The 22,715-nt window shown below is 36.7% G+C and overlaps 1 protein-coding gene across 1 annotated transcript in view; it reads left to right on the top strand.

Annotated features, from left to right (window-relative positions):
* Nucleotides 1–10,798: 10,798 nt before the first annotated feature.
* The window catches only part of CCDC28A (coiled-coil domain containing 28A), a 29,969-nt gene continuing 18,052 nt past the window's right edge, over nt 10,799–22,715 (top strand). Inside the window, 1 exon segment of the mRNA XM_044003495.1 lies at nt 10,799–10,877. Within this exon segment, the coding sequence (XP_043859430.1) occupies nt 10,799–10,877 (79 nt within the window).

Here is a 22,715-nt window from a genome sequence, read left to right on the forward strand (position 1 = left end):
ATGCAAAAACTAAGATGTGTTGCTACATCAGTCACCCAGTCACTCCCAAGTGTCAGGATTCCGATATTCTGAGGGACATGGTGAATATCATTAGAGTATTTACAAACTAGGGCATGTAGTAAGTAAACTTTTTAAGATAATGAATCCAATGCTTTCAATTCCAAGCCAAAGTATGGGGACTGGAATCATGATAGAATCTTCCTCATAATTAGCTCAATGTATTCCTGTGGCTAGAAACAAACAAACAAACAAAAATACTGGACATCATCAAAAAGAGTACTAAAAACAAAAAAGAAAATATTTTACCCTTGTATTCTACATTGTGAAATTCAGAATATACTACTTTCACTGAAGGGATCCACTCTCCTTCCCCATTGTGGCCAAGCTCTGAAAAATAGCCAGGGGGGGAGGGGGCGGGGGGGGCGTGGCAACTAGGTGGCGCAGTGGATAAAGCACCGGCCCTGGATTCAGGAGTACCTGAGTTCAAATCTGGCCTCAGACACTTAACACTTACTAGCTGTGTGACCCTGGGCAAGTCACTTAACCCTCACTGCCCCACAAAACAAAACAAAACAACAAAAAAGAAATAGCCAACCCTACATCCTTTGGGGGAGGGGGGAGAAGGAAGCCATAAAGAGTTTTTACTTCCTAGTGAGATGCCTGGGTCTGTTGGGGAATCTTGCCATTCTAAAAATGTTGTAACAACAAAAAAAGCTTTTGTACTGTATAAGGGCAATGTCACACACACACACACACACACGCACACACACCAGCCCTTGTCATCCATACTCCTGTTAGTAAGAAATAGCAGCTCTCCTCAAGACTCCATTTGAAGTATAGAGAAGCTACACAAAATCATGCCAACCCTCACTGCAATTCTCATTTCATTATCTTTCTCTCTGAATCCACCTCTCTTCCAAATATCTGTTTCTATTGAGGGGACCACTATCTTTCAAAGAACCTAAGTTTCAAAACATCAGTGTCATCTTCAACTCCTCACTTGCACTCACTGCAGACGCCATACTTTGTCATTTCTATCTCTATAACATTTCTTGCACTCGTTGCCCTCATATGGCCATCACCCTAATTCAGGACCTCATCATCTCTTGCTGAGACTATTACAATGGGCTCCTAATTGGTCTGTATGCCTCAAGTCTCTTCTCAAGCCAATCTACTCTCCACATAGCTGACAAAATCATTTTTCTAAATCTCAGGTTTGATAATGCCATCTCCCTACTGTGTTAAGATAATGGAATTTGGTAGACATTCAGGGGTCCGACTTGATTGACTTAGTAGTGTTTGAATCGGGTGTGAATGAGGAACTACTGAGTACCCACTTAAAGGTGAATAGATTTTAGCCACCAGCCAACACTGAGGTCAGTGTGTTCTCAGAGGCCATGGACTGCAACATCAAGTGTTCTTAGAGGCTGTGGATTAGGACATCAACAGGAAACTGCTCTCAGCCAATCAACTTGAAGAACCTCCCATTTCTGGGAGGAAGACAGGAAGTAGGAAGTGGACGCTGGTGAACAGAATCTGTCTCTTTTGGTCGAGACATAGGCATGGTGGCAGGACTTCATGTGGGCTGTCAGGAAAGCTAAGATTTCCATACTATAAGGAATCTGTTCTCAATCTTTCTCTCTCTTCACTATCTTATATCTTTTTTGTTTGTTTGTTTTGTTTTTTTGCAGGGCAATGGGGGTTAAGTGACTTGCCCAGGGTCACACAGCTAATAAGTGTCAAGTGTCTGAGGCCAGATTTGAACTCAGGTACTCCTAAATCCAGGGCCGGTGCTTTATCCACTGAGCCACCTAGATGCCCCTATCTTATATCTTTTAATAAACCCTTAAAAGCCTAAACTCTTGGTGAATTTATCAGTGATTTTAGCCAGTTTTCCCCCCAAAACTGGGGGGGGACAGATTAGAACCCACATTTAGATTTTTAAACAACACACTACTCAACTTCAATTACTTCTTATTACTTCTAGAATCAAATATGAACTCTCTATTAGGGATGTAAGGACCTTTATATCCTGGTTCCATCTTTCTAGTCTTCTCCTATGTTGCCCCCCTTCCAGCACTCTGTGGTCCAGCCAAATTAGTCTTCTTGCTATTCTTCACACTTTTATAAGAACACTACTAAAATATGCATACATGAATAGAAAATTAAGGTTTAATGACATCTATTCAACACTATCATTTAAAGAAAGAAGAATGTATTTACATCGAAAATTTTTTGCTGACTTGAAATCAGACAATTCACTGTTTTTGTATTTTGTATAGTGAATATTATATACAGAACATGACTCCTGCTGAAAAGCAACATACTTTTAAAAACCATTATTTGATTATTGTATTATATATCTTTCCATTTAAAAGTACCTGAAACAGAAAGTTACCTGCTTGGCTAGCTATATGAATCAAATTAAATGAATAATTTTCAACAACCATTATATATTTCTGCCCTATTCCCTAGGATATACTCAGGGATTTTTACAAAAACAAAAATAAAGGTATAATCAATTACATTGCTATGAATAATGAAATGCATTTTGCATTGTTAATAAATCAATTTTTAAATTAAAAATATTTGTATTTAATCTTAAATTTTTCTTTTAAAATGTAATATAATTGAAAGACATTTAATAAGGGCTTAGTGTCAAGCACTGTTCTAAATACTGGGGATATATAAAAATCAAAACTGTTCCCAGTCTCAAGAAGTTCACCTTCTCATTGGGGGAGACAACATATAAGGGAAGATATATATTCAGCTCATAGCAGATGGAACAGCCAGGTATTATCTACATTCTGGTGGAGAAAGTAATAGGGCAGAGATCACAGCCTTAAGGAGACCTTAGAGAGCAGTGGCAGAGCAGATGGTCCCCAGGTAAGAAGATACTGGGTCAAATTATCAAAGTGGATTGGAGCTATGTGATACTGAGCCAGCAGAAGTGGAAATACTGGAGTTAACATTCAGCTGAGTGCAGGTGTTTTGCACTTGAAGGGAACTGTGAAATGTGGCACTGAAAGTTGGGTTGAGGAAGGGAGAACATGTTATGTACATGTTAATACAATAGCACATGTATATAATTTATAAATAAATGCAAGTACATAAATATAATATACATACATATGTACACATATTTGTGTATTTATTAGGATATATCTATTGTGTTTTATATATAATATATTAGGAGTCCATGCTCAAAAATTCTTGGTTCCATGGATGGATGGTATGCTACTGGCTGGATGGCTGGAGAAGAACCTTTATTTTCTTGAGATTGTTAGGTCATAGTCTGCACAAGTGGCAGAGAATTGATCCATACTTTGTTGCATCTCAGCCTCGGAGATTGAATTGAGTACACTATCATCTGTGAACAAAAAGTCTCATAACAACTCTCCTTCTACTTTAGTCTTGGCTCTTGTCCTTTTCAAGTTAAATGATTTACCACCAGTGAAGTAGTTGACCTTCATGCCATTTTCACCCTTGTTGAAGGCATCTGACAACATCACTGAAAATACCATGCTAAAAAGCACACAACCCTGCTTCACTCCATTAGTGACAGGGAAAATGCCAGAACATCATTCATTATCCAGAACCTGTGCGAGCATGCCATCATGAAATTGGCATACAGTACTAATAAACTTTTCCAGGCAACCAAATTTCACAAGCCCTCACAACTGATACTATTAAAGGCCTTAGTTAGACTGATGAATGTATACAGACCTCTTTTCACCTCCTGGCACTTCTCCTGAAGTTGTTGGACAGCGAACACCATATCAATCATTCCTTGGCCTTTTCTGAAGCCACACTGGCTCTTGGGTAGATGACCATCTTCCAGGTGAAAGATCAGCCTATTAAGAAGAACTCTGGCTAGAATCTTGCTAGCAATGACTAAAAGAGAGACATCCCCCACCATGGTTGTCACAGAACAACCTATTTTCTTTTCTTTTATAGAGGTGGACAATGGAGGCTTCCTTGAACAACTGGAGGATAACCTTCTTTTGACAAATAACCCAGAAAATTTTAGTCAGCCTTTGTATGAGCAGTGGACCACCTGCCTTGTAAATCTCAGCTGGAAGAGAACCAGCACCAGGCACTTTGGTACACAAGAAAAGCTTAACGACATTTAAAACATCTCCTTCAGTTGGAAGGTTGGCTGAAGAAGGATTGATTTCAACCTGAGGTAAATAGTCAATGACTTCAGCATCAGTTGATGATAGTCTGTTGAGAATACTATGGAAGTGTTCAGCCCATCTCTCCAGGATCATGGCCTTATCACTGATCAATGTAGCTACATCAATGCTAAATAGTTAAGATGCACCAGAGGTCTTTGACCTATAAATAGACTTCAGGGAATACTAAAAGTGCTTTGCAGCATAAAACTGATTTTCATCTGACTTCTTTCTGAACAAAGAATCCTACATCTCTCTAAGTTTTGCTTGCACTTTACTTTTTTGAAAATAATTAACTTTTGCTATATCTTTTAAAAAAATAATTAACTTTTTATCTAAGGTTTTGAGTTGGAAATTTTATCCCTCCTTCTCTTCCTCCCCCTGCCCCTCCCTGAGACTAAGCAATCAGATGAGAGTTATACATGGGTAATTATGTAAAACATTACCATATTAGTCATTTTGTACAAGAAAACTCAAAGAAAAAAATGAAAGTGGAAAATAGCATGCTTCAGTCTGTCTCCAATCAATATCAGTTCTTTCTTTGTAGGAGGATAGTATGTTTCATCATTAGTCCTTTGGGATTGTCTAGGATCATTGTATTGCTGAGAATAGTTGTCATTCACAGTTCTTCATCAAATAATATTATCGTCTCTGTGCACAATGTTCTCTTGGTTCTACTCACTTCGCTATACATCAGTTCATACAAATCTTTCTAGGCCTTTCTGAAACCATCCTGCTTGTCATTTCTTATAGCACAATGATATTCCATCACCATCATATACCACAGCTTGTTTAGCCATTCCCCAATTGATGGACATTCCTTTGATTTCCAATTCTTAGCCACCACAAAAAGATTTGATATAAATATTTTTGTACAAATAGGTCTTTTTCTCTTTGGGGGGATGTCTCTGGACTATAACCTAGCAGTGGTATTGCTAGATCAAAGGATATGCATAGTTTTATAGCCGTTTAGGCATAGTTCCAAATTGCTGTCCAGAATGGTTGGCTCTTTTCACAACTCCACCAACAGTGTCCCAGTTTTCCTACATCCCCTCCAATATTCAATATTTTCCTTTTTTGTTATATTTGCCACTCTCATAGGTGTGAGGTGATACCTCAGGGTTGTTTAAATTTGCATTTCTCTGATCAATAGTGATTTAGAGCTTTTTTCACATGACTATATAGCTTTGATTTCTTTGTCTGAAAATTGCTTGTTCATATCCTTTGACTATATATCAATTGGTCATCTATGTGTAGGCTTATGATGATAGCTCCTATTGTATCTGCTCCTTCATTGCTAGCCTGTTGCTACAGGACTTCAAGGTAGGTAAATAGTAACATACTAAAATAGTAAATAATAAAATAGTTGAATAGTAAAATAATAGAATAATAAAACTAAAATTATTGAATAGAATGATAAAATAATTAAATAGTAAAATGGTATGGGTAACACTTTTGACTTGCATGTAAACTGGATTTAAGTAAGGCAGAGTTCCATGAAGTTGTTAGCCTCACTCTCTCTTCCAGAGCCACTGGAGCCCAATGGCAAGACAAAAGTCAAGACAACTGGGGATGGCTCTGGATTCAGTGGATGACCTTGGTATCTTTGGTGACTGACCAATTTCTAATCACTCTACATTGCCTGCTTCCGTGGCCTTCATGGCCTGTTGAAACAAATTGTTCTCATCTACCTCTTCCAACTGGGGGAAATCTTTACATGATTTGGGTAGACACCCTCCTCCCCAACAACACACTGACAGGTTGAGCCCATCTTCTGAGAAGGTCTATTGGGGTGTGGTCACTGTACATGCTATAGTTTCTTGGAGCCACAGGTGAGAATTGGGTGACAGGTGGACACCAAAGGTGGATAAGCAGTCCTGAAAAGGGCTCAGCAAGCCCTCATACCAGACATGCTAGTCCTCCCTGGACATCCCATAGAATTTAGTAGGAAAAAAATATAAATAGTATATGAGGTAAACATTGATTTATTCAACAACACTTTCTCCAAATTGTGTTTACCTAAATTCCCAGTGGTTGTGTATTTGTCATTTATATGCCTAGCCTAGAATTAAATGTTAATACTGAAGCCTAAAGTTTTATTGCTTAGAACTGTGAAGATATACTCCAGATTTCTTATCAAGTTTGATCATCTGAAGATAGGAATAGCAGTAGCATACTGATTGTAACTTGATTCTGAGTCAAAAGACTTGGGAAAAGGAAAACCTTTTCTTTCAGTTACAGTCTTTGATGGGCAACCCTACTCATTTAAATAATGTTTAATTTCTCAGTGTTTTCCACCTCCTGTTTTTTTTACATTCTTTTCCATCTTCAAATAACTATATATAAGGTTGTTGTTTCAATAAGAAGAGACAAATTTGTTTACAACAATAGGAAATTTTTCACTGCTAAAGCTTAAACTCATTTAAAGTCCATGGAGTAAATTACATTTCTGATTATTATTGTTTATCACTGTTAGTAAAGGTTTAGCAGAAGGAATAATTAAATAATTATATAAATGATAATAAAACATGACATCAAATAGTGCAGGAGGAGTGGAGGTAATCTGATTACTGTATTAACTTAGCAATCGAGAAAATTATAAATTGATATTTTCAAGCACTCCTTTTAGCTAATGCCATTCCACTTATGTAGAATAGCAAAAATAAGTTTTTCTAAAATAAATTATAAACAAGGTTTGTTTTTCTACAAAATTCTTATTATGAATATGATAATACCACACAGTATACTTGTCTTTTTTATATACTTTTTTTTTCTCCGCTACCTTGCAGCTATACCCATATATGGGAAAGGCTTCAGGAGTTAACCCCGAGGAAAAATCAGGAGTCGGAGTCCCTTAGGCAGTTCGGCGTTGGATATCATATCCCTCTGGCAACTCCTGCGGTGGCACTGGTGCCAAACTATATTGGCTCTGCCTCTCCTTTGGATCCACCAGTGTCGCGGAGAGGGAAAACCTGCTGCATGGGCAACAGCTTGTTTTCCATATTGATCTGCCCAGGCCAGCACATTGGAGAGGACACTCCAGCTACTCCTCATGGGGTAGATACAACATGGGATGTGGCAGTTACCAGTTATAAGTCACTTAGGAGCTGCGGCTCCCACATCGGACTGCACAGCCACACTGTGGCCTGTGGCTCTTCAGGGCGCTGATCCACAGTCATCTGCGACTGGTGGAGGCCTACTACTACTACTACTATATTTGTCTGTTTTATATAACTAAGTTGTATCAATTACTTTTTTCTGATGATATCCTCAGCCACTGATGGTTGAATGTAGATTCTAATTGGTTCCTAACTTGGAAGGTAATTTTTATATTGTGATACTACCACTGAAGAAGATGAATCCTATTTTAGTCATAAAGAAATGCCTCCTTTTTTCATGTACTAATTTTTACTATAGGGTGGTTCTGAAAACAATTAAACTGCCTTATATACTTAACCAAAAATACAATTTTACATTACTAAATGGTGCTTGATCTTTGTCAGTCCAGATTTCAAGAATTGTAAGGACCCTCCCAACCCCTAGGGAGATGGCTAAGCTGTTGCTGGAAGGGAGTGAAGAATTTTATTAAATGAACATATGGATGTTCTTAAATACATGATATTACACTAAAGAGTCTTTATGTGTATAAAAATTCTCCAGACTGAAAAGGAAAAACCATGGAATGACATTAAAAGTCTGCTTAATTACCAGTATTTTTCTAGAGCGACATTAATATTATTTGTCCAAATGCCATTTAATAAATCAACTAAAAGCCAAAGTCCTTTAAATTCAGGAAAAATATTTTTTATATATAGAAAACATGCATTGATATTCTTCTTCAATCTTCCATTGACATTTTGAAACATATAGTTTTACTTAACAGTTAGTTCCAAGAAGTTTGCACATGATAAGCTTTAAAGGCTACAGAATATGAAGGTGGGAAGTTACTAACGCATTGTAAAATAGGATTTAAATCCATAATAACTATTGGAGAAGTGTTCAAAAATTAAAAGAATAGAGTTCAATCAAAACCAAGTAGGGAGAGAAAAAAACAAATTCCTTTCAAAAGAACTACAGAGGGGCGGCTAGGTGGTGCAGTGGATAGAGCACCGGCCCTAGAGTCAGGAGTGACCCTGGGCAAGTCACTTAACCCCAATTGCCTCACTTAAAAAAAAAAAAAAGAACTACAGAATGTATAAAATATCTAGATGTCTACCTACCGAGACACAGGAATTACAGGAATGTAATTATAAAGCATTCTTTATAGAAATAAAGACAGACAAATAACCAGAGAGATATTAATTGCTCATGTAATAATAATAATAATACCTAAATTAATTTACAGATTCAGTGTCATCAAACCAATAAGCCAGAACAGATTACTTTACAGAACAGAAAAATCATAAAGAAATTCATCTGGAGGAACAAAAAGTCAGGAAAGCAAGGAAAATAATGAAGACAAAAGGTTGGAAAAAGGATATCTAAGAATACCATATCTGAAACTGTGCTACAAAGGTATAATAATCAAAACTATTTGGTACTGATTTTAGAAGCAGAAAAATTAATCATTGGAACATATTATTCACATAAGAACTAGAAACAATTGAACAGAATAGAAAGCCTTTAATAAACCCAAGGACTTTAACCTCTGGGGTAAGGACTCACTATTCAACAAAAATTGGGGGGAAAACTAAAAAGCAATCTGGCAGAAATTGGGTTAAGATAAAAAATTCACACCACATAGTTCCAGAGGGTACATGTCCTAGATAAAAAAGATCATATCCTAAGTTAGAGGGAAAATACCCTACACAACTTCTGATAGGGGAAGAATTATTTGCCCCAAAAGACCAAATGAGATAAAATGGGTGATTTTGTTTACATAAATTTGAAAAGTTTTTATTCAAACAAAAGTAATGCAGTTAGGAAGGAAACTGTTCACTGAAAAAGAAATCTTTGAAGCAAATTTCTCTTTTGATCATGGTCTGATAGCAAATGGATAGTTTTGAGAGTTTTCTCCAATGATACAAATCATAAACAAGACATGCCCACCCATCCTGTGTGACTCTTTTCTGTGTCCTCCCAAAAGGTCAAAACAGGAGATCCACCCAGTGTATGAAAGTCCCTACTCATTTTTTCCCAGTATCTTGAGGGTGTTAGTGAAGCACTCTGGCTGTCATCTTTTGCTCTTGCCATGTGACAAACCCATGTCTTCTTTGTCACAAAATTATTTGCTAACTTTCTTTAATCCTTTTTTTTCTTTGAAGTTCCTCATTAGTTATATGTTGTAGGCTGCTCACATGTATCATAAGCCTTTCCATTGCCTTCTCTATGAGACCCATCTTTAGTTATTTAATAGTGGTGGTGTTATAGTTCTGAATGTCATGCACTGTTGGTAGAGCTGTGAATTGATATGACCACTCTGAAAAGCAATTTGGAACTATACCCAGAAAGTTGCAAAACTATGCAAATGTTCTCAACCAGCAATATAACAAGTAAATATATATCCTAAGCAGATCAAAGAAAGAGGGGAAAGACCCATATATACAAAAATACTTATAGTAGCAATTTTTCTTGTAACAACAAACTGGAAACAAAGTGCACATCAATTAGGGAATGGATGAACAAATTATGGTATATGAATGTAATGAAATATTATTGTGCCAGAAAAGATGAAATGGAGCATATATGTGAATTGATACAGAATGGAGCAGAAACAGAACAATTTTAAAATGACAACATTTTAAAGGAAAAAAAACTATGAAAAACTTACGAACTATGATCAATGCAATAACTAATCATTTCTCCAGAAGACTAAGATGTTTCCCATCTTCTGACAGACAGGTGAGAGACTAGAGGTGCAGAAGAAGACATAAATTTTCAGACATGGTCAATGCATGATAAAGCAGAAAAAGGTATGCATCAGAGTCCTGGGTTCTAATCCTGGCTCTCCATCTAACTATTATGATAGTTGATCAAAGAGATCACTTAACATCTCTAGATTTCACTTTATAAAATAAAGGGAATGGACTAGATAATCTCCAAGATTTCATTCAGTGCTAAAATTATGTGCCATGTGGAATATAGGACAGATAACAACAGACAGAAAAAAAAAAGTCATAGTTCCAAATAAGCCAAGCATGCAAAATTTTTAAAAGCATTCCTGAGTAGTGTTTCAGTATATAGAAACTGTGAAGTATTCTTTGTCAAATCTGGCCTTACCTATTAGGAGAATGGATAGCACTTCATGTGGTAACTGAAAGCCTCCTCTGCCCCGCAAAGTCTCCCCTATTGGTATGCCATAACTACTTCTCCTATGTGGCCTGGAACTTATTTCATTAGAACCATTTCTTTTTTTCTTTCTTTTTTTTTGGTGAGGCAATTGGGATTAAGTGACTTGCCCAGGGTCACACAGCTAGTAAGTGTCAAATGTCTGAGGCCGGATTTGAACTCAGGTCCACCTGACTCCAGGGCCGGTGCTCTATCCACTGCACCACCTAGCTGCCCCAGAACCATTTCTTAAGGTAAATAACAAAGGTAGGGGTACTGATCCCAGAAGGCCATTGTTGAAATACATATCTGTTGCCTAGAAAATGAAGTAAAGCACTTATAGGAACACAATTAGCATGAATTCTTGCTTGAGATTAGCTAACAATATAACCTCAGGAGGACAAAGAGATCTTGAATCTGGGGGAACAATGACAGGTAAGGGTCAAGGAAGACAGAATAGTACAGAGGAAATAAATTGTTGAATCAGAGGAACGGGGTTCAAATTTTGACTAGCCAAGTTAATTTCTCTATAAAATTTCCCCATCTATAAAATTAAGTAGCTGGACTAGATCAGGAGTCAGCAAACTACACCCCATGAGCCAAATCTGGTTCACTGCCTATTTTTTATATGACCTATAAACTATGAATGGCTTTTACATTTTAAAATAAAATTTTATTGGAACATAGCCAAACTCATCCATTTACATATTGTCTGTGGCTGCTTTCTCAGAGCTGAATAGTTGTGACAGACACTATGTGGCATGCTTGTGGCTTCATGCTGCTGGGCACACTATAAATCGTAGTGACATTGTTAAAATTTGAAAACATTTTGAGTGCATTCGTACTGTCACTTTTTAAAGATTACCAGTGTCTACCCATCACGTCAAAGCAAGAAGAAAAAAGAAAAAATGCATTACTGTTTTTGGAAGGAAGTAACAAGATTGGAATTTTTCTGAACAAGAAGAATTAACCTCAACCTCTATTATTAAACACTGAATGGATTTGGAAATTAGCTTTTGTTGCAGACTTGATAATGTTTCTTAATGAATTCAACCTAAAATTACAAGGCAAAACAGTACTTACATGCAAAATTTATACTGCAGTAAAGTCAATTTAATGACAAGTAGTATTATTTGGATCACAAGTAATGTCAAGCTTATATACTTTCTCTTCTATCAAAAGTTAAAACAAAAAGATCTCCATTCCCACATAAATTTCTCAGCAGATTTATATTCTGAGCTCAAACTACAATTCCAGCAGTATTTTTTACACATTAATGCAAGTACAAAAGAAATTTTCAGGGGCAGCTAGATGGCGCAGTGGTTAAAGCGCTGGCCCTGGATTCAGGAGTACCTGAGTTCAAATCCAGCCTCAGACACTTAACACTTACTAGCTGTGTGACCCTGGGCAAGTCACTTAACCCCCATTGCCCCGCAAAAAATAAAATAAAATAAAATAAATAAATAAAAATAAATAAACAAATAAAAAAAGAAATTTTCATATTTCAAAATACATTTAACTGTGCAATGGAGGACCTTTACCTGACCTTCAATTTTAAGTGATTAGTCTGTAATGCAATGACATACAAAAAAGCAAATATCAAGATAAGAATCTAATAGGATTTTGTAAATGCCTTCTAAGCAATAAATATGGTTAATTAAAATCATAAGATAATGCACTGGCATCGGTATTTGGCAGTACCTATCTTCATGAAAAGACATTTCCAAAGATGAAATGTATACAACTTTATTATACATCTACATCAATAAATGAGCATTTTAATCAATTGTGATAATAGGGAACACTAACTTTGAACATAATATCCTTGATTTTGTTTCTTGGCCCACAAAGTCTAAAGTGTTTGTTATCTGGTCCTTTAGAGAAAAAGCAGATCTCTAGACTAGATGATCTCAAAGGTCTTTTCCAGCTCTCTATATTTACATGAACACATATGGTAACTATTTTACATAAAGGTAGCCCCAGCATATTTTAAAAATAGATATTGCTCACTCTCTATATATGTATATGTATATATAGAAACATATATGTGTACATATATGTATATAGCATATATGCATATGCACATATATATACACTCACAGGAAATGCAGAGTAAATATATATTTTATGTCATTTATATTTCTTGTTTTGGGGGGATCTTTTCTTTTTACAGCATGATTAATATGGAAATACATTTTGCATGACTACACAGGTATAATCTATATCAAATTGCTTGCCTTCTCAAGGGGAAAGGATAGGGAGGAGAAGAAGGAATTTGGAACTCAAAATTGAAAAAAAATGAATGTTAAAAACTGTTTTTACATGTAATTGAGAAAAAATAAAATAATAATAAAATAGAAAAAAATAGATATTGCCTGAGTTTCTTAGATCAGAATTATGGCAGAGCTGATGAGTAGTTCTCTGTTTCTAGAAGCTCATGTTTAGGATTTAATGGTTTTTTTGAAACAGAGCAAGACAGATACATTTTCTAAGAAAGGAAGAATCATGGCAAGAGGCTACTGTGGTGAGAGGATACCAGGGGAACAGGAGACCTAGAATGAGGGGCCCTCAGAACTAGGCACTGTCCTATAGAGGGAGAAAAGGAAAGAACAAGAAGGGATACAGCAAGTAAACTAGCAATTCAATTTTGCCCAGGTTTATCCCCACGACGCGTGAATTCATATTAAAATGGCTATTTTATTAAACACTGATTAAAGCCTTTAGTAGGCTACTGTTGCTGTTTAGTCATTTTCTGTCATATCTGACTTCCTGTAACTCCTTTTTGGGGGTTTCTCGGCAAAGATGCTAGAATGGTTTGCCTTTTCCTTCTCCAGTTCATTTTGTAGATGAGGAAACTGAGGCAAAGAGGGTTCAGTGACTTGCCCAGGGTCAAACAGCAGAATAGAAGATGGATTGGAGTGGAGAGAGACAAATTGGAGTGGAGAGAGACAGATACTCACCAGCAGGCTATTAAAATAGTGTAAGCATGAAGTGATGAGGGCCTGTATTAGAGTGGTGGCAGTGTCAGAGAAGAGAAGGGGGTGTTTTCATGAAATATTATAATGGTGAAATCGACGGGCCTTGGCAAAAGATTAGATATAGGAGGTGAGAGATAGTGAGGAGTCAAGGATGATTCCCAGTTTGCCAGCCCAGGGTGCTGAGAAGATAGTGTTGCCCTCTATGGTAATAGGGAAGGTAGGAAATGGGGAGATCTAGGGGAAAGATAATGAGTTCAGTATTGGACATGTTGAGTTAAAATATCTACTAGAGGGGCAGCTAGATGGCGCAGTGGATAGAGCACCGGCCCTGGATTCAGGAGGACCTGAGTTCAAATCCGGCCTCAGACACTTGACACTTACTAGCTGTGTGACCCTGGGCAAGTCACTTAACCCCAATTGCCTCACTAAAAAAATATATATATATATATATATATATATATATATATATATATATATATATATATATATATATATATACTAGATATCCAGTTTGAGATGTCTGAGATTGGTGGTCAGCAGAGTTTGGGACAGGATAGGTAGATTTGAGAATCATCAGCATGGAGATGGTAATGAAATCTACAGGAGTTGATGATCCAATAAAATTCAACAAACATTAAGTGAGTGTCGATTATGTGCTAAGGGCTAGTGATATAATTAATAAAAAGATAGTCCCTGACCCTAAAGAGCTAACACTGTACAGAAGGAGACACACAAAAGGAATCAGGGAAAGGTGGAGGGGACCCCAAAGGGTATCTTGTTCCATGGAGTTGAAAGCAAACAGAGCAACAGATACAAAGTGGAGTGGGCTAAGTCCAGTTTTCTGCCCTCCATAAAAGAAGGTATTGGGGGGCAGCTAGGTGGCGCAGTGGATAGAGCACCGGCCCTGGAGTCAGGAGTACCTGAGTTCAAATCCGGCCTCGGACACTTAACACTTACTAGTGAAGAAGAAGAAGAAGAAGAAGAAGAAGAAGAAGAAGAAGAAGAAGAAGAAGAAGAAGAAGAAGAAGAAGAAGAAGAAGAAGAAGAAGGAGGAGGAGGAGGAGGAGGAGGAGGAGGAGGAGGAGGAGGAGGAGGAGGAGGAGGAGGAGGAGGAGGAGGAGGAGGAGGAGGAGGAGGAGGAGGAGGAGGAGGAGGAGGAGGAGGAGGAGGAGGAGGAGGAGGAGGAGGAGGAGGAGGAGGAGGAGGAGGAGGAGGAGGAGGAGGAGGAGGAGGAGGAGGAGGAGGAGGAGGAGGAGGAGGTATTGGGAGGAGTTTGGTACTCTGCCCTCCAGCTCTCTGGTCAGAGGGGAGAGAAAATTGAAGGAGGTGGTATCAGTCAAGGTTTGAGTTAGCAGCATGGTAATGAGATTAGAAGTAATGAGCTTGGGGGCAGCTAGGTGACACAGTGGATAAAGCACCAGCCCTGGATTCAGGAGGACCTGAGTTCAAATCCGACCTCAGACACTTGACACTTACTAGCTGTGTGACCCTGGACAAGTCACTTAACCTTCATTGTCCTGCAAAAAAAGAAGACGGAGGAGAAGGAGGAGGAAGAAGAAGAAATGAGCTTAATCTGGGAGGGGGAATCTTTGGTGATGAGAACACCAAATGAAATACTACAGAGAGAGAAGAAAAGAAAACCCAGGATAGAACCTTGAGAGACAACTATGGTAAAAAGGGATGATATGGAAGAATATCCAGCAAAGGAAACAGAGAAAGGGGGTCAGGTAGAATGAGAACCAGGGGAGAATGGTGTCCTAAAAATTTAGAGAGAGGAGAGTATCAAAAAGGAGAGAATGATAAATAATGTCAAAGGCTGCATAGAAGTCAAGGAGTATGAAGGTTGAGAAAAGGCTGTTGGATTTGGCAACTAAGAGATCAGCAACTTTGAAAAGAGCAGTTTTGATGGAATGATAAGGTTGGAAGCCAAATTGTAAGGGATTAAGAAGAGAGTGAGAGGAGAGAAAGTGGAAGCACCAGTTGTAGGTGGCCTTTTTGGTGAGTTTAGCTACCAAAGGCAGAAGAGATACAGGACAATAGTTAGCAGGGACCTGCTAAAGTTAGAGGGTTGTTGTTTGTTTCTCTGTTTAGTCAGATGGGGAGATATGGGCATGTTTGTAGGTAGTAGGGAATGAGTTTGTTGAGAGGAAAAGATGGAAAATGAGTGAAAGAGTGAGGATGACAGAGGGAACAATCTGTTGGAGGAGATCATTTGGAAAGGGATGACTCATACAAGTAGAGGGGGTAGCACTGATAAGAGGAAAGCCATTTTTTTCATGTGAGACAGGGATAGAGGAGAGAGTGGCAGGAAGGCAATTGAGTGGTAGAAGATGAGGAAGAGGAGAGAAAAGGGAGTTCAGGGCAAATGGTCTCAGGTTGTTTTTTTCTGTAAAATGTGACGCAAGGATCTTAGCTGAGATGGTAGAAGGAGGGAGAACCATGGGAAGTTTGAGGGGGGATGAGAATGTTTGGAAGAGCAGCTGTGGAGAGAGTGGAAGTGAATTGAGAAAGGAGATATAACAAGATTGACTAGCAGCAGCAGTTGAGGTTGTATAACATAAATGACTGATTAATAAGATACATTTTTTAAAAAGATTCTAAATTCCTTTGTCTTAATCAACAGTGCTTTCCTACCAGTTTCCACTTTAAAATTAGAATGGAAAACACATTTTTAAAGAAGACATAATTTAACTTAATTATAAGCTAGGGTATGCTTTGCATAAAAGCTGACCTAGCAAATTCCTAAAGAACATAGAGCCTGAGTGTTCTGTTATAGAATTATAGTACAGATGATGAGTGATTCTAACAATTTCTGGAACCTCATATAAACTTCTTTGAAATACATCTGAAGCAGTGTAAGGAAGATAAACTGCTGAGAACAGTGGTGTTCTTTTCCTTGAATTAGGCAAAAGATGTACCAATATACTTCTTTTTTTGCAGTGTACCTTTAATGAATAATGATAAAATATAAATTTACTGAATCTGAAATACCTGACTCTCAAAAAATTGATTGCATGGGAAATTAACAACTACATGAAAATTTAAAATAATTGTGGCAACTTTTCAATTTTTTATATTTTGATTAGATAAAAATGTATGCAATTAGATAAAAGTAATTAGATAAAAGCTTATGAAAAATACTCTCAGGTGGTAAACTTTTCTTTCACATAATTCATATAGCTAAAAGCACAAATACAGATACAAAATCACTTTCAGATATACAAACCTACATTCACATAGTCACACAGATACTAAGCACGTTCATTGCTAGGTTCCTGGATTATTAAGCTATGTACATTTTCCTGCATCATTTACTGCCTTTAAACTATCCTTGATGGCCTAAACCAATAATATGGGGACTGAATCCAGAAACTATAAATTTAATGGGTAACTTGAATGAAACACTATGCAGAATCCTTACAATTCTCCTGAAAATGTGGAAAAGGTCAGTAAAAGGGACAGCGAAAATGTTTCAGAATACTGTACATAAAATAGAACTGGGAACTAGAGTATCAATATGGGACCCATTTTTAAAATCTAGTAGTGATTAAGTGATAATGAGTTTACAACAGAATTTCTCAAGTCTAAGGCCAGTGGAAAACAAGCAGTGCCTTGATGGTAGTTTAAAAATAAAATTTTGTTGTCATTCAGTCATGTCCAACTTTTCATGACCCTTTGTGTGGTTTTCTTGGCAAAGATATAGGAATGGTTTGCCTTTTCCTTATCCAGTGAATTAAGGCAAAAAGAGGTTAAGTGACTTGCCCAGGATCACACAGTTAGTGAGTATATGAGGCTACATTTGAACTCAGGTCTTCCTGACTCCAAGCTCAGAACTCTATCCATTAAGCTACCTAGCTACCTAAAAGTAAGATAGACAATTACAATTTTATTTTATTTTATTTTTGCGGGGCAATGAGGGTTAAGTGACTTGCCCAGGGTCACACAGCTAGTAAGTGTCAAGTGTCTGAGTCCAGATTTGAACTCAGGTCCTCCTGAATCCAGGGCCGGTGCTTTATCCAGGCAATTACAATTTGCAAAAAGTATAAACAGTAAACAAACTCTTGGTTAGTATCAATAGACCTAGAGAGAAGAAACCCAAGCATGGGTTTCAATCTGATCCAAAGTATCCTTCCTACTTACTCCTTTCTTTCCCATTAGGGAGATCATAGATAAGCTTACTCTCTTTTTTCCCTACTGTCTTTCATAGACCTCAGTCAAATGATTTTCACTTTAGCCAATCTCTTTTATATATGTGTGTGTATGTATATTTATTTATTTGTTTGTTCATTCATTCATTTGTTCGTTTGTTTTTGTTTAATGTTAGTGCGCATGTTACCCATGTGCATATACATATATTTAGTCTTTATATATATGTATACATAGATATGAATATAATATGTATATATGCACGTTTTGAAATTCATTTCCTCTTCCTATTCCTTATTTTGCCCAAGTTCTTCAAGAAAATCTCTTATCCCCTGTATTTTTCATTCCATTTTTGAGTGCAAAAATTACTCTAGTCCTGACTGATATACATAAGGATAGTGTCAATAATACACATATTAAGGGGGGAAAAAAGCCATATGCTTTGAAGTGAAATTAGACTTAAAAAAGAAACCAGTGTTTTCAATCACTAAAGCTCTAGAAAGTGCCCAGAGTTCCTTTCAGAATTTGGACAGATGCCTCCAGCTCTCTCCTAACCTTTCTCAAATTAAAGCTGCTTTTCTTTCAATATCAATATTTAACATAAATTATTTTTAAATGATGTATGTCTTAACTATTGTATTGTTCTTGGGCTTTTAAAAAGTTATGAGCATTGCAATGCTATTGACTTTTTAAAATTTTAATCATTAAAAATGTGCAGTATTGTTTTTTACATTATGGGTTAAATCGTTTCAGCTCCAAATTTTATTGGATAGTTGGGGAACCTGACAACTTATAAAAATATTTCTGTGGCAAAATGCATTTTGAATTACAAATAGTTGATTTAAAAATCAAGAAGCAGCGTCCAAATACGGCTTTCATTATAGATAATCTGGGATTTTGTTTATCTAGAAATTAACAAAAGGACACCTTTCTAAAATATTTACCAGGGGAATCTAGTATTTTTAGTTATGCCAAGCTAAAAGCTTAGCCCTAGCTACCTATAGCCTGGAGCATTCAAATTTCTACTGAAGTTGTAACAAGTACTAAAAATAGATCTATGTATTTTTTATTTTGCTATTTCATTCTAAACTGTGGTCATTAGCTATAGAAAAGTACCATTTTTTACATTAGTAGATAACATATTCTTAAAAGTAGTCTCTATGAAATTACACTGCCATCTGGAGATCAGAGACAGGTATGACTAATGCTCTACCTTATTCTCTACTTTAATAAGCAACCTATGATAAGCTAAGGAGGAAAGTAATGCTTTTCTTTAGTGGATTTCCTTCCCATCCCCTTTATGAGCTTATCTTTGACTTCATGGTTTTCTCTTCTGCCTGCAAAATATTCAAAGACCTCTTGCTGTTTAGATGTCTAAAGTCCCTAACCAGCCAGAGCTGTCTGTCCACCAAACATCTCTCCTTTCCTCTCAACCTCCTATACTTCTTTGGATCTTTCCTTTGCCTTTATAGTCTTGGGATCATAAGATCATAGACCTAGAGGGACCTCAGAGGTCATCTACTACAACCCTCTCATTTTACAGATGAGGAAAGTGAGGCCCAGAAAGATTAAATGACTTGCCCAAAGTAACACAGGTCATAAGCATCATATTTTATTATGATTATTTGAATATATGTTTGTCTCCTCTTCTATATTTAAATCTCCTTCAGGGCAGAGACTATATCTAATTTCACTTTTGTAGCCGAGTAAAGCACCTTGTGAAAAAGAAAGAAGGTACTTAAATGTCTGTTGCGTAGAAAATTTAATTGAATGTCATTTACACAGTCGATGACCACACTCTGTTATTTTTAACCTTATATAAATGACTTCCTTTCTTTCCCATGTTCACCCACCACTTTTCTTGTTTTCTTCTTTTTTCTTCTCCTTCTTGCCTTAAGCTCATTAGCAATACCCAATGGTACCACTTAGTTGTACAAGTGGCATCCAAAGATAAAGAACTTGCTGACCCTTGGCTGAAAAAACAGGAATAATTTGCTATTCTCAAGTATATTTCATCTTCTGTACAAACCTATAATCAGAGGTGTGGTAGAGCCAGCTCCTAACAAGCTTGGAATTATTAAATTTTCATTGTGAGCATTCACATCTCAGAAGTAAATGCTACAAATCGGGTCTTGACTTATTTATTGTTTTGTTGATTTCTAGACTTAAAGTGACAGGAAAATGTTAATAATACAGATTAAATATAAAAGTGTGTTATGCTCAGAAAGCTGGTTGTTAAACATTCACCAGTACAACCTTGCCTAAAACACGGGTCTTCCCCTCTTTAAAATGGAATGATTGTAATCAGAATTGAGGGCAAGATGAAAGAGATGTATGAATTTGACATGCTCTATCCATTCGCTAATCTAATTAACCAGTCTTGGCCTTAAACAGGGACTTGAACCAAACTCTGAGCCAAAACCTAGGAAAGCCTGGTTAGCTGATTTACAGACTAAAATGGACTCAGATATCAATTTTAGACCTATCCAAATCTGTTTCTTCAATTGTAAAACTAAAGAATTGGACTAATCTCTGAGATCTCTTCTGGAGTTAAAACTCTAGACATCTAAAAATGTACAAATTGAGTACCTACTATCTACAAAGCACTGTGTGAGGTTTCATGGGAGATGCAAAAAGTTGTAGACATGAAACCTGACCTCTAGGAGCGTGAATTCTAGGTAAGAAGACAAGATACAAATTAAAAGATAAATAATACAATAACAGAATAAAATTTTAACATTAGTGGTTGGAGAAAGCTTCATCTAAGTTCGCTCAAGATTTTAAATAGGAAAAGAGAAAGAATTAACTGAACCAAAGATTTGTCATGCACAAAAACAATCTAGTAAATCAGTTTCAACTGAAATGGTGCACACACGAAGTATTTTTCTTCATTTCATGGATTGTCATGGCCAAAGAATTCATCAACAAGTGACCAATCTATTGATGATAAACCTCTCTTAACTCAGGTAGGCTGGTCCTCAAAAAGCATATCATCGGCATTCATATGTTGATATGTAGACGTGCCATTGCAAAGCAATCAATATGAAAAGGATACTACTCATGAGGTATCAGAAGGTTGGGTTCTCTGGGCAAATAGCTCCTCAGATGCTGTTCTGACTTAGCCATCTTAAATTCCTGAGGTAGAGTTATCTTTGGTTGAGGCAGTTGCTATACAAGCCAGTGGCCACTGGCTGAACAATTTGCCTGGTCAATTGTGGACCTGAGTTCTTAGAGTCCCTTTGGAAGTTGTGGCAACACCCTGTTGGCCCTTTCAAGCAAGACACTATGTCCATTTTTAAACACAGATCATGTTATATTTATGGAATACTCTTAGTAATAGGATAATATTGGTCAGTCCAACGAATGTCCTTCTGATGAAATGCCCTAAACAAAAGGAAGGGAGTTATGGCAGGAAAATGCCCGACTGAGAATTTCCCATTTATCAAGCTGGATCTTTTAATGTTAAAAGCAAAGCAGCAGGGGCAGCTAGGTGGTGCAGTGGATAGAGCACCAGTCCTGGATTCAGGAGGACCTGAGTTCAAATCTGGACTCACCTCAGACACTTAACACTTACTAGCTGTGTAACCCTGGGCAAGTCACTTAACCCTCATTGCCTCACCAAAAAAAAAAAAAAAAAAAAAAAAGCAAAGCAGCAACAGAATACTCAATAAGGATTGAATATATTGTAAATCTATCTGATTTGTTTACCCAATATGCTTAACTAAGCTAGATCATCTCAATAACCTCTATTCTGAAAGTAGAAGGTAGAAAATAAAGAGATATGAAATTAAATAGGTTATCTAAGATGTATATATTAATAATTTTCATCAGTGATAACAGCAAATCTACTACATTTGGATTCTATCACCTCAGTTCCTGATAACTATGGGTGGGGGGGAAGTATCAATGGCACTTAATTATATGAAGTAGGTAAGAGTATATATATCTGACCATAGGAAAAAATTTAATTTTGTCGTCAATATGATTTCTAAAGGCAATGATTTTTTACAATTTTTCAAAGAGGGAAAAATTCCAAAAGAAAAATAATGAGTTGTACTTTTACAACAATAACAACAAAAAACAAAACCAAAAAGGCATCAGCACCACTGTTCCACATGCCTATTCATTTCTCTAAAATCTTGATGAGAATGGTTAATAAGTATATTACGTTTAACCTTTATGAAAAGATAAAAAAGAAATAGATGGGAATTTGTGGGTAATTTTTAAAATATCATAAAAACTTACTGAGTTGAGAATATAATATACCACTATCTCTACTGTTTGTTGATTTCAAAACGGCAATTGATTCAGGAGAACAAAATGAAGTCTAAAAATCTTTCCTCAGCAAGGTGTATCTTATGCATAAATTAAATTACAAGACTCAATGGCAAAAATGACCACGGAGATAACATTTGTTTAACTATCTGCTGAGCAGCCACATTAAGCAAAACAGAAAAACATACTCACTTGAACTGTTCACCAATAATGTAGATGTCCTGTAAAAGGTTCACATAAAATAAGGATTCCCTATCAATGGTGAAATTTTCCAGAATCAGATGGTACTTTTCTTGTTATGTTGAGTCCTAGAGCACCAGAGGGCCTTCTCAGTGAGATCCGTGTTCACCCCCAAAAAAAGATTGCCCTAGCCATCTATACTGAAAAAAAAAAACAACACACACACACACACACACACACACACAACATATTGTCACGATTATGATGTGCATTTGGATAAGTAACCTACTGGAATAGTTCGATATGCATATCTTATACAAATGTAGATGGACAGTGAGATCAATGCAAGATTGAATAGGAGGAAGAAATTGAGTTGGATTATATTGGGAAACTGACACTTTAAATAATCTTGAGGTGTTACAGAAGATAATTTTAAAAAATACTAATATTTTCATAGTGATGCTATATGGCATAATAGTGTAACACTGATTTCAAAAGAAACAAAATTCAATTCACTAAAAAGGCTATGGAAAGAGAAAAGGTGGATATGCATATGTTGCTAAATAATAACAATTTTTAACCCTACCTTTATTCAGCCATTCAAGCAACCCTCCATTTTGGTGAGCATTTCCCTCCCTGTAGAGTCCTCTGGATTTATACTACTACCCTGGGCTCCTTCTCCCAACCCCACGCC

The sequence above is a fragment of the Dromiciops gliroides genome, chromosome 4, assembly GCF_019393635.1.
Source record: "Dromiciops gliroides isolate mDroGli1 chromosome 4, mDroGli1.pri, whole genome shotgun sequence".
NCBI classification, from domain to species: Eukaryota; Metazoa; Chordata; class Mammalia; order Microbiotheria; family Microbiotheriidae; genus Dromiciops; species Dromiciops gliroides.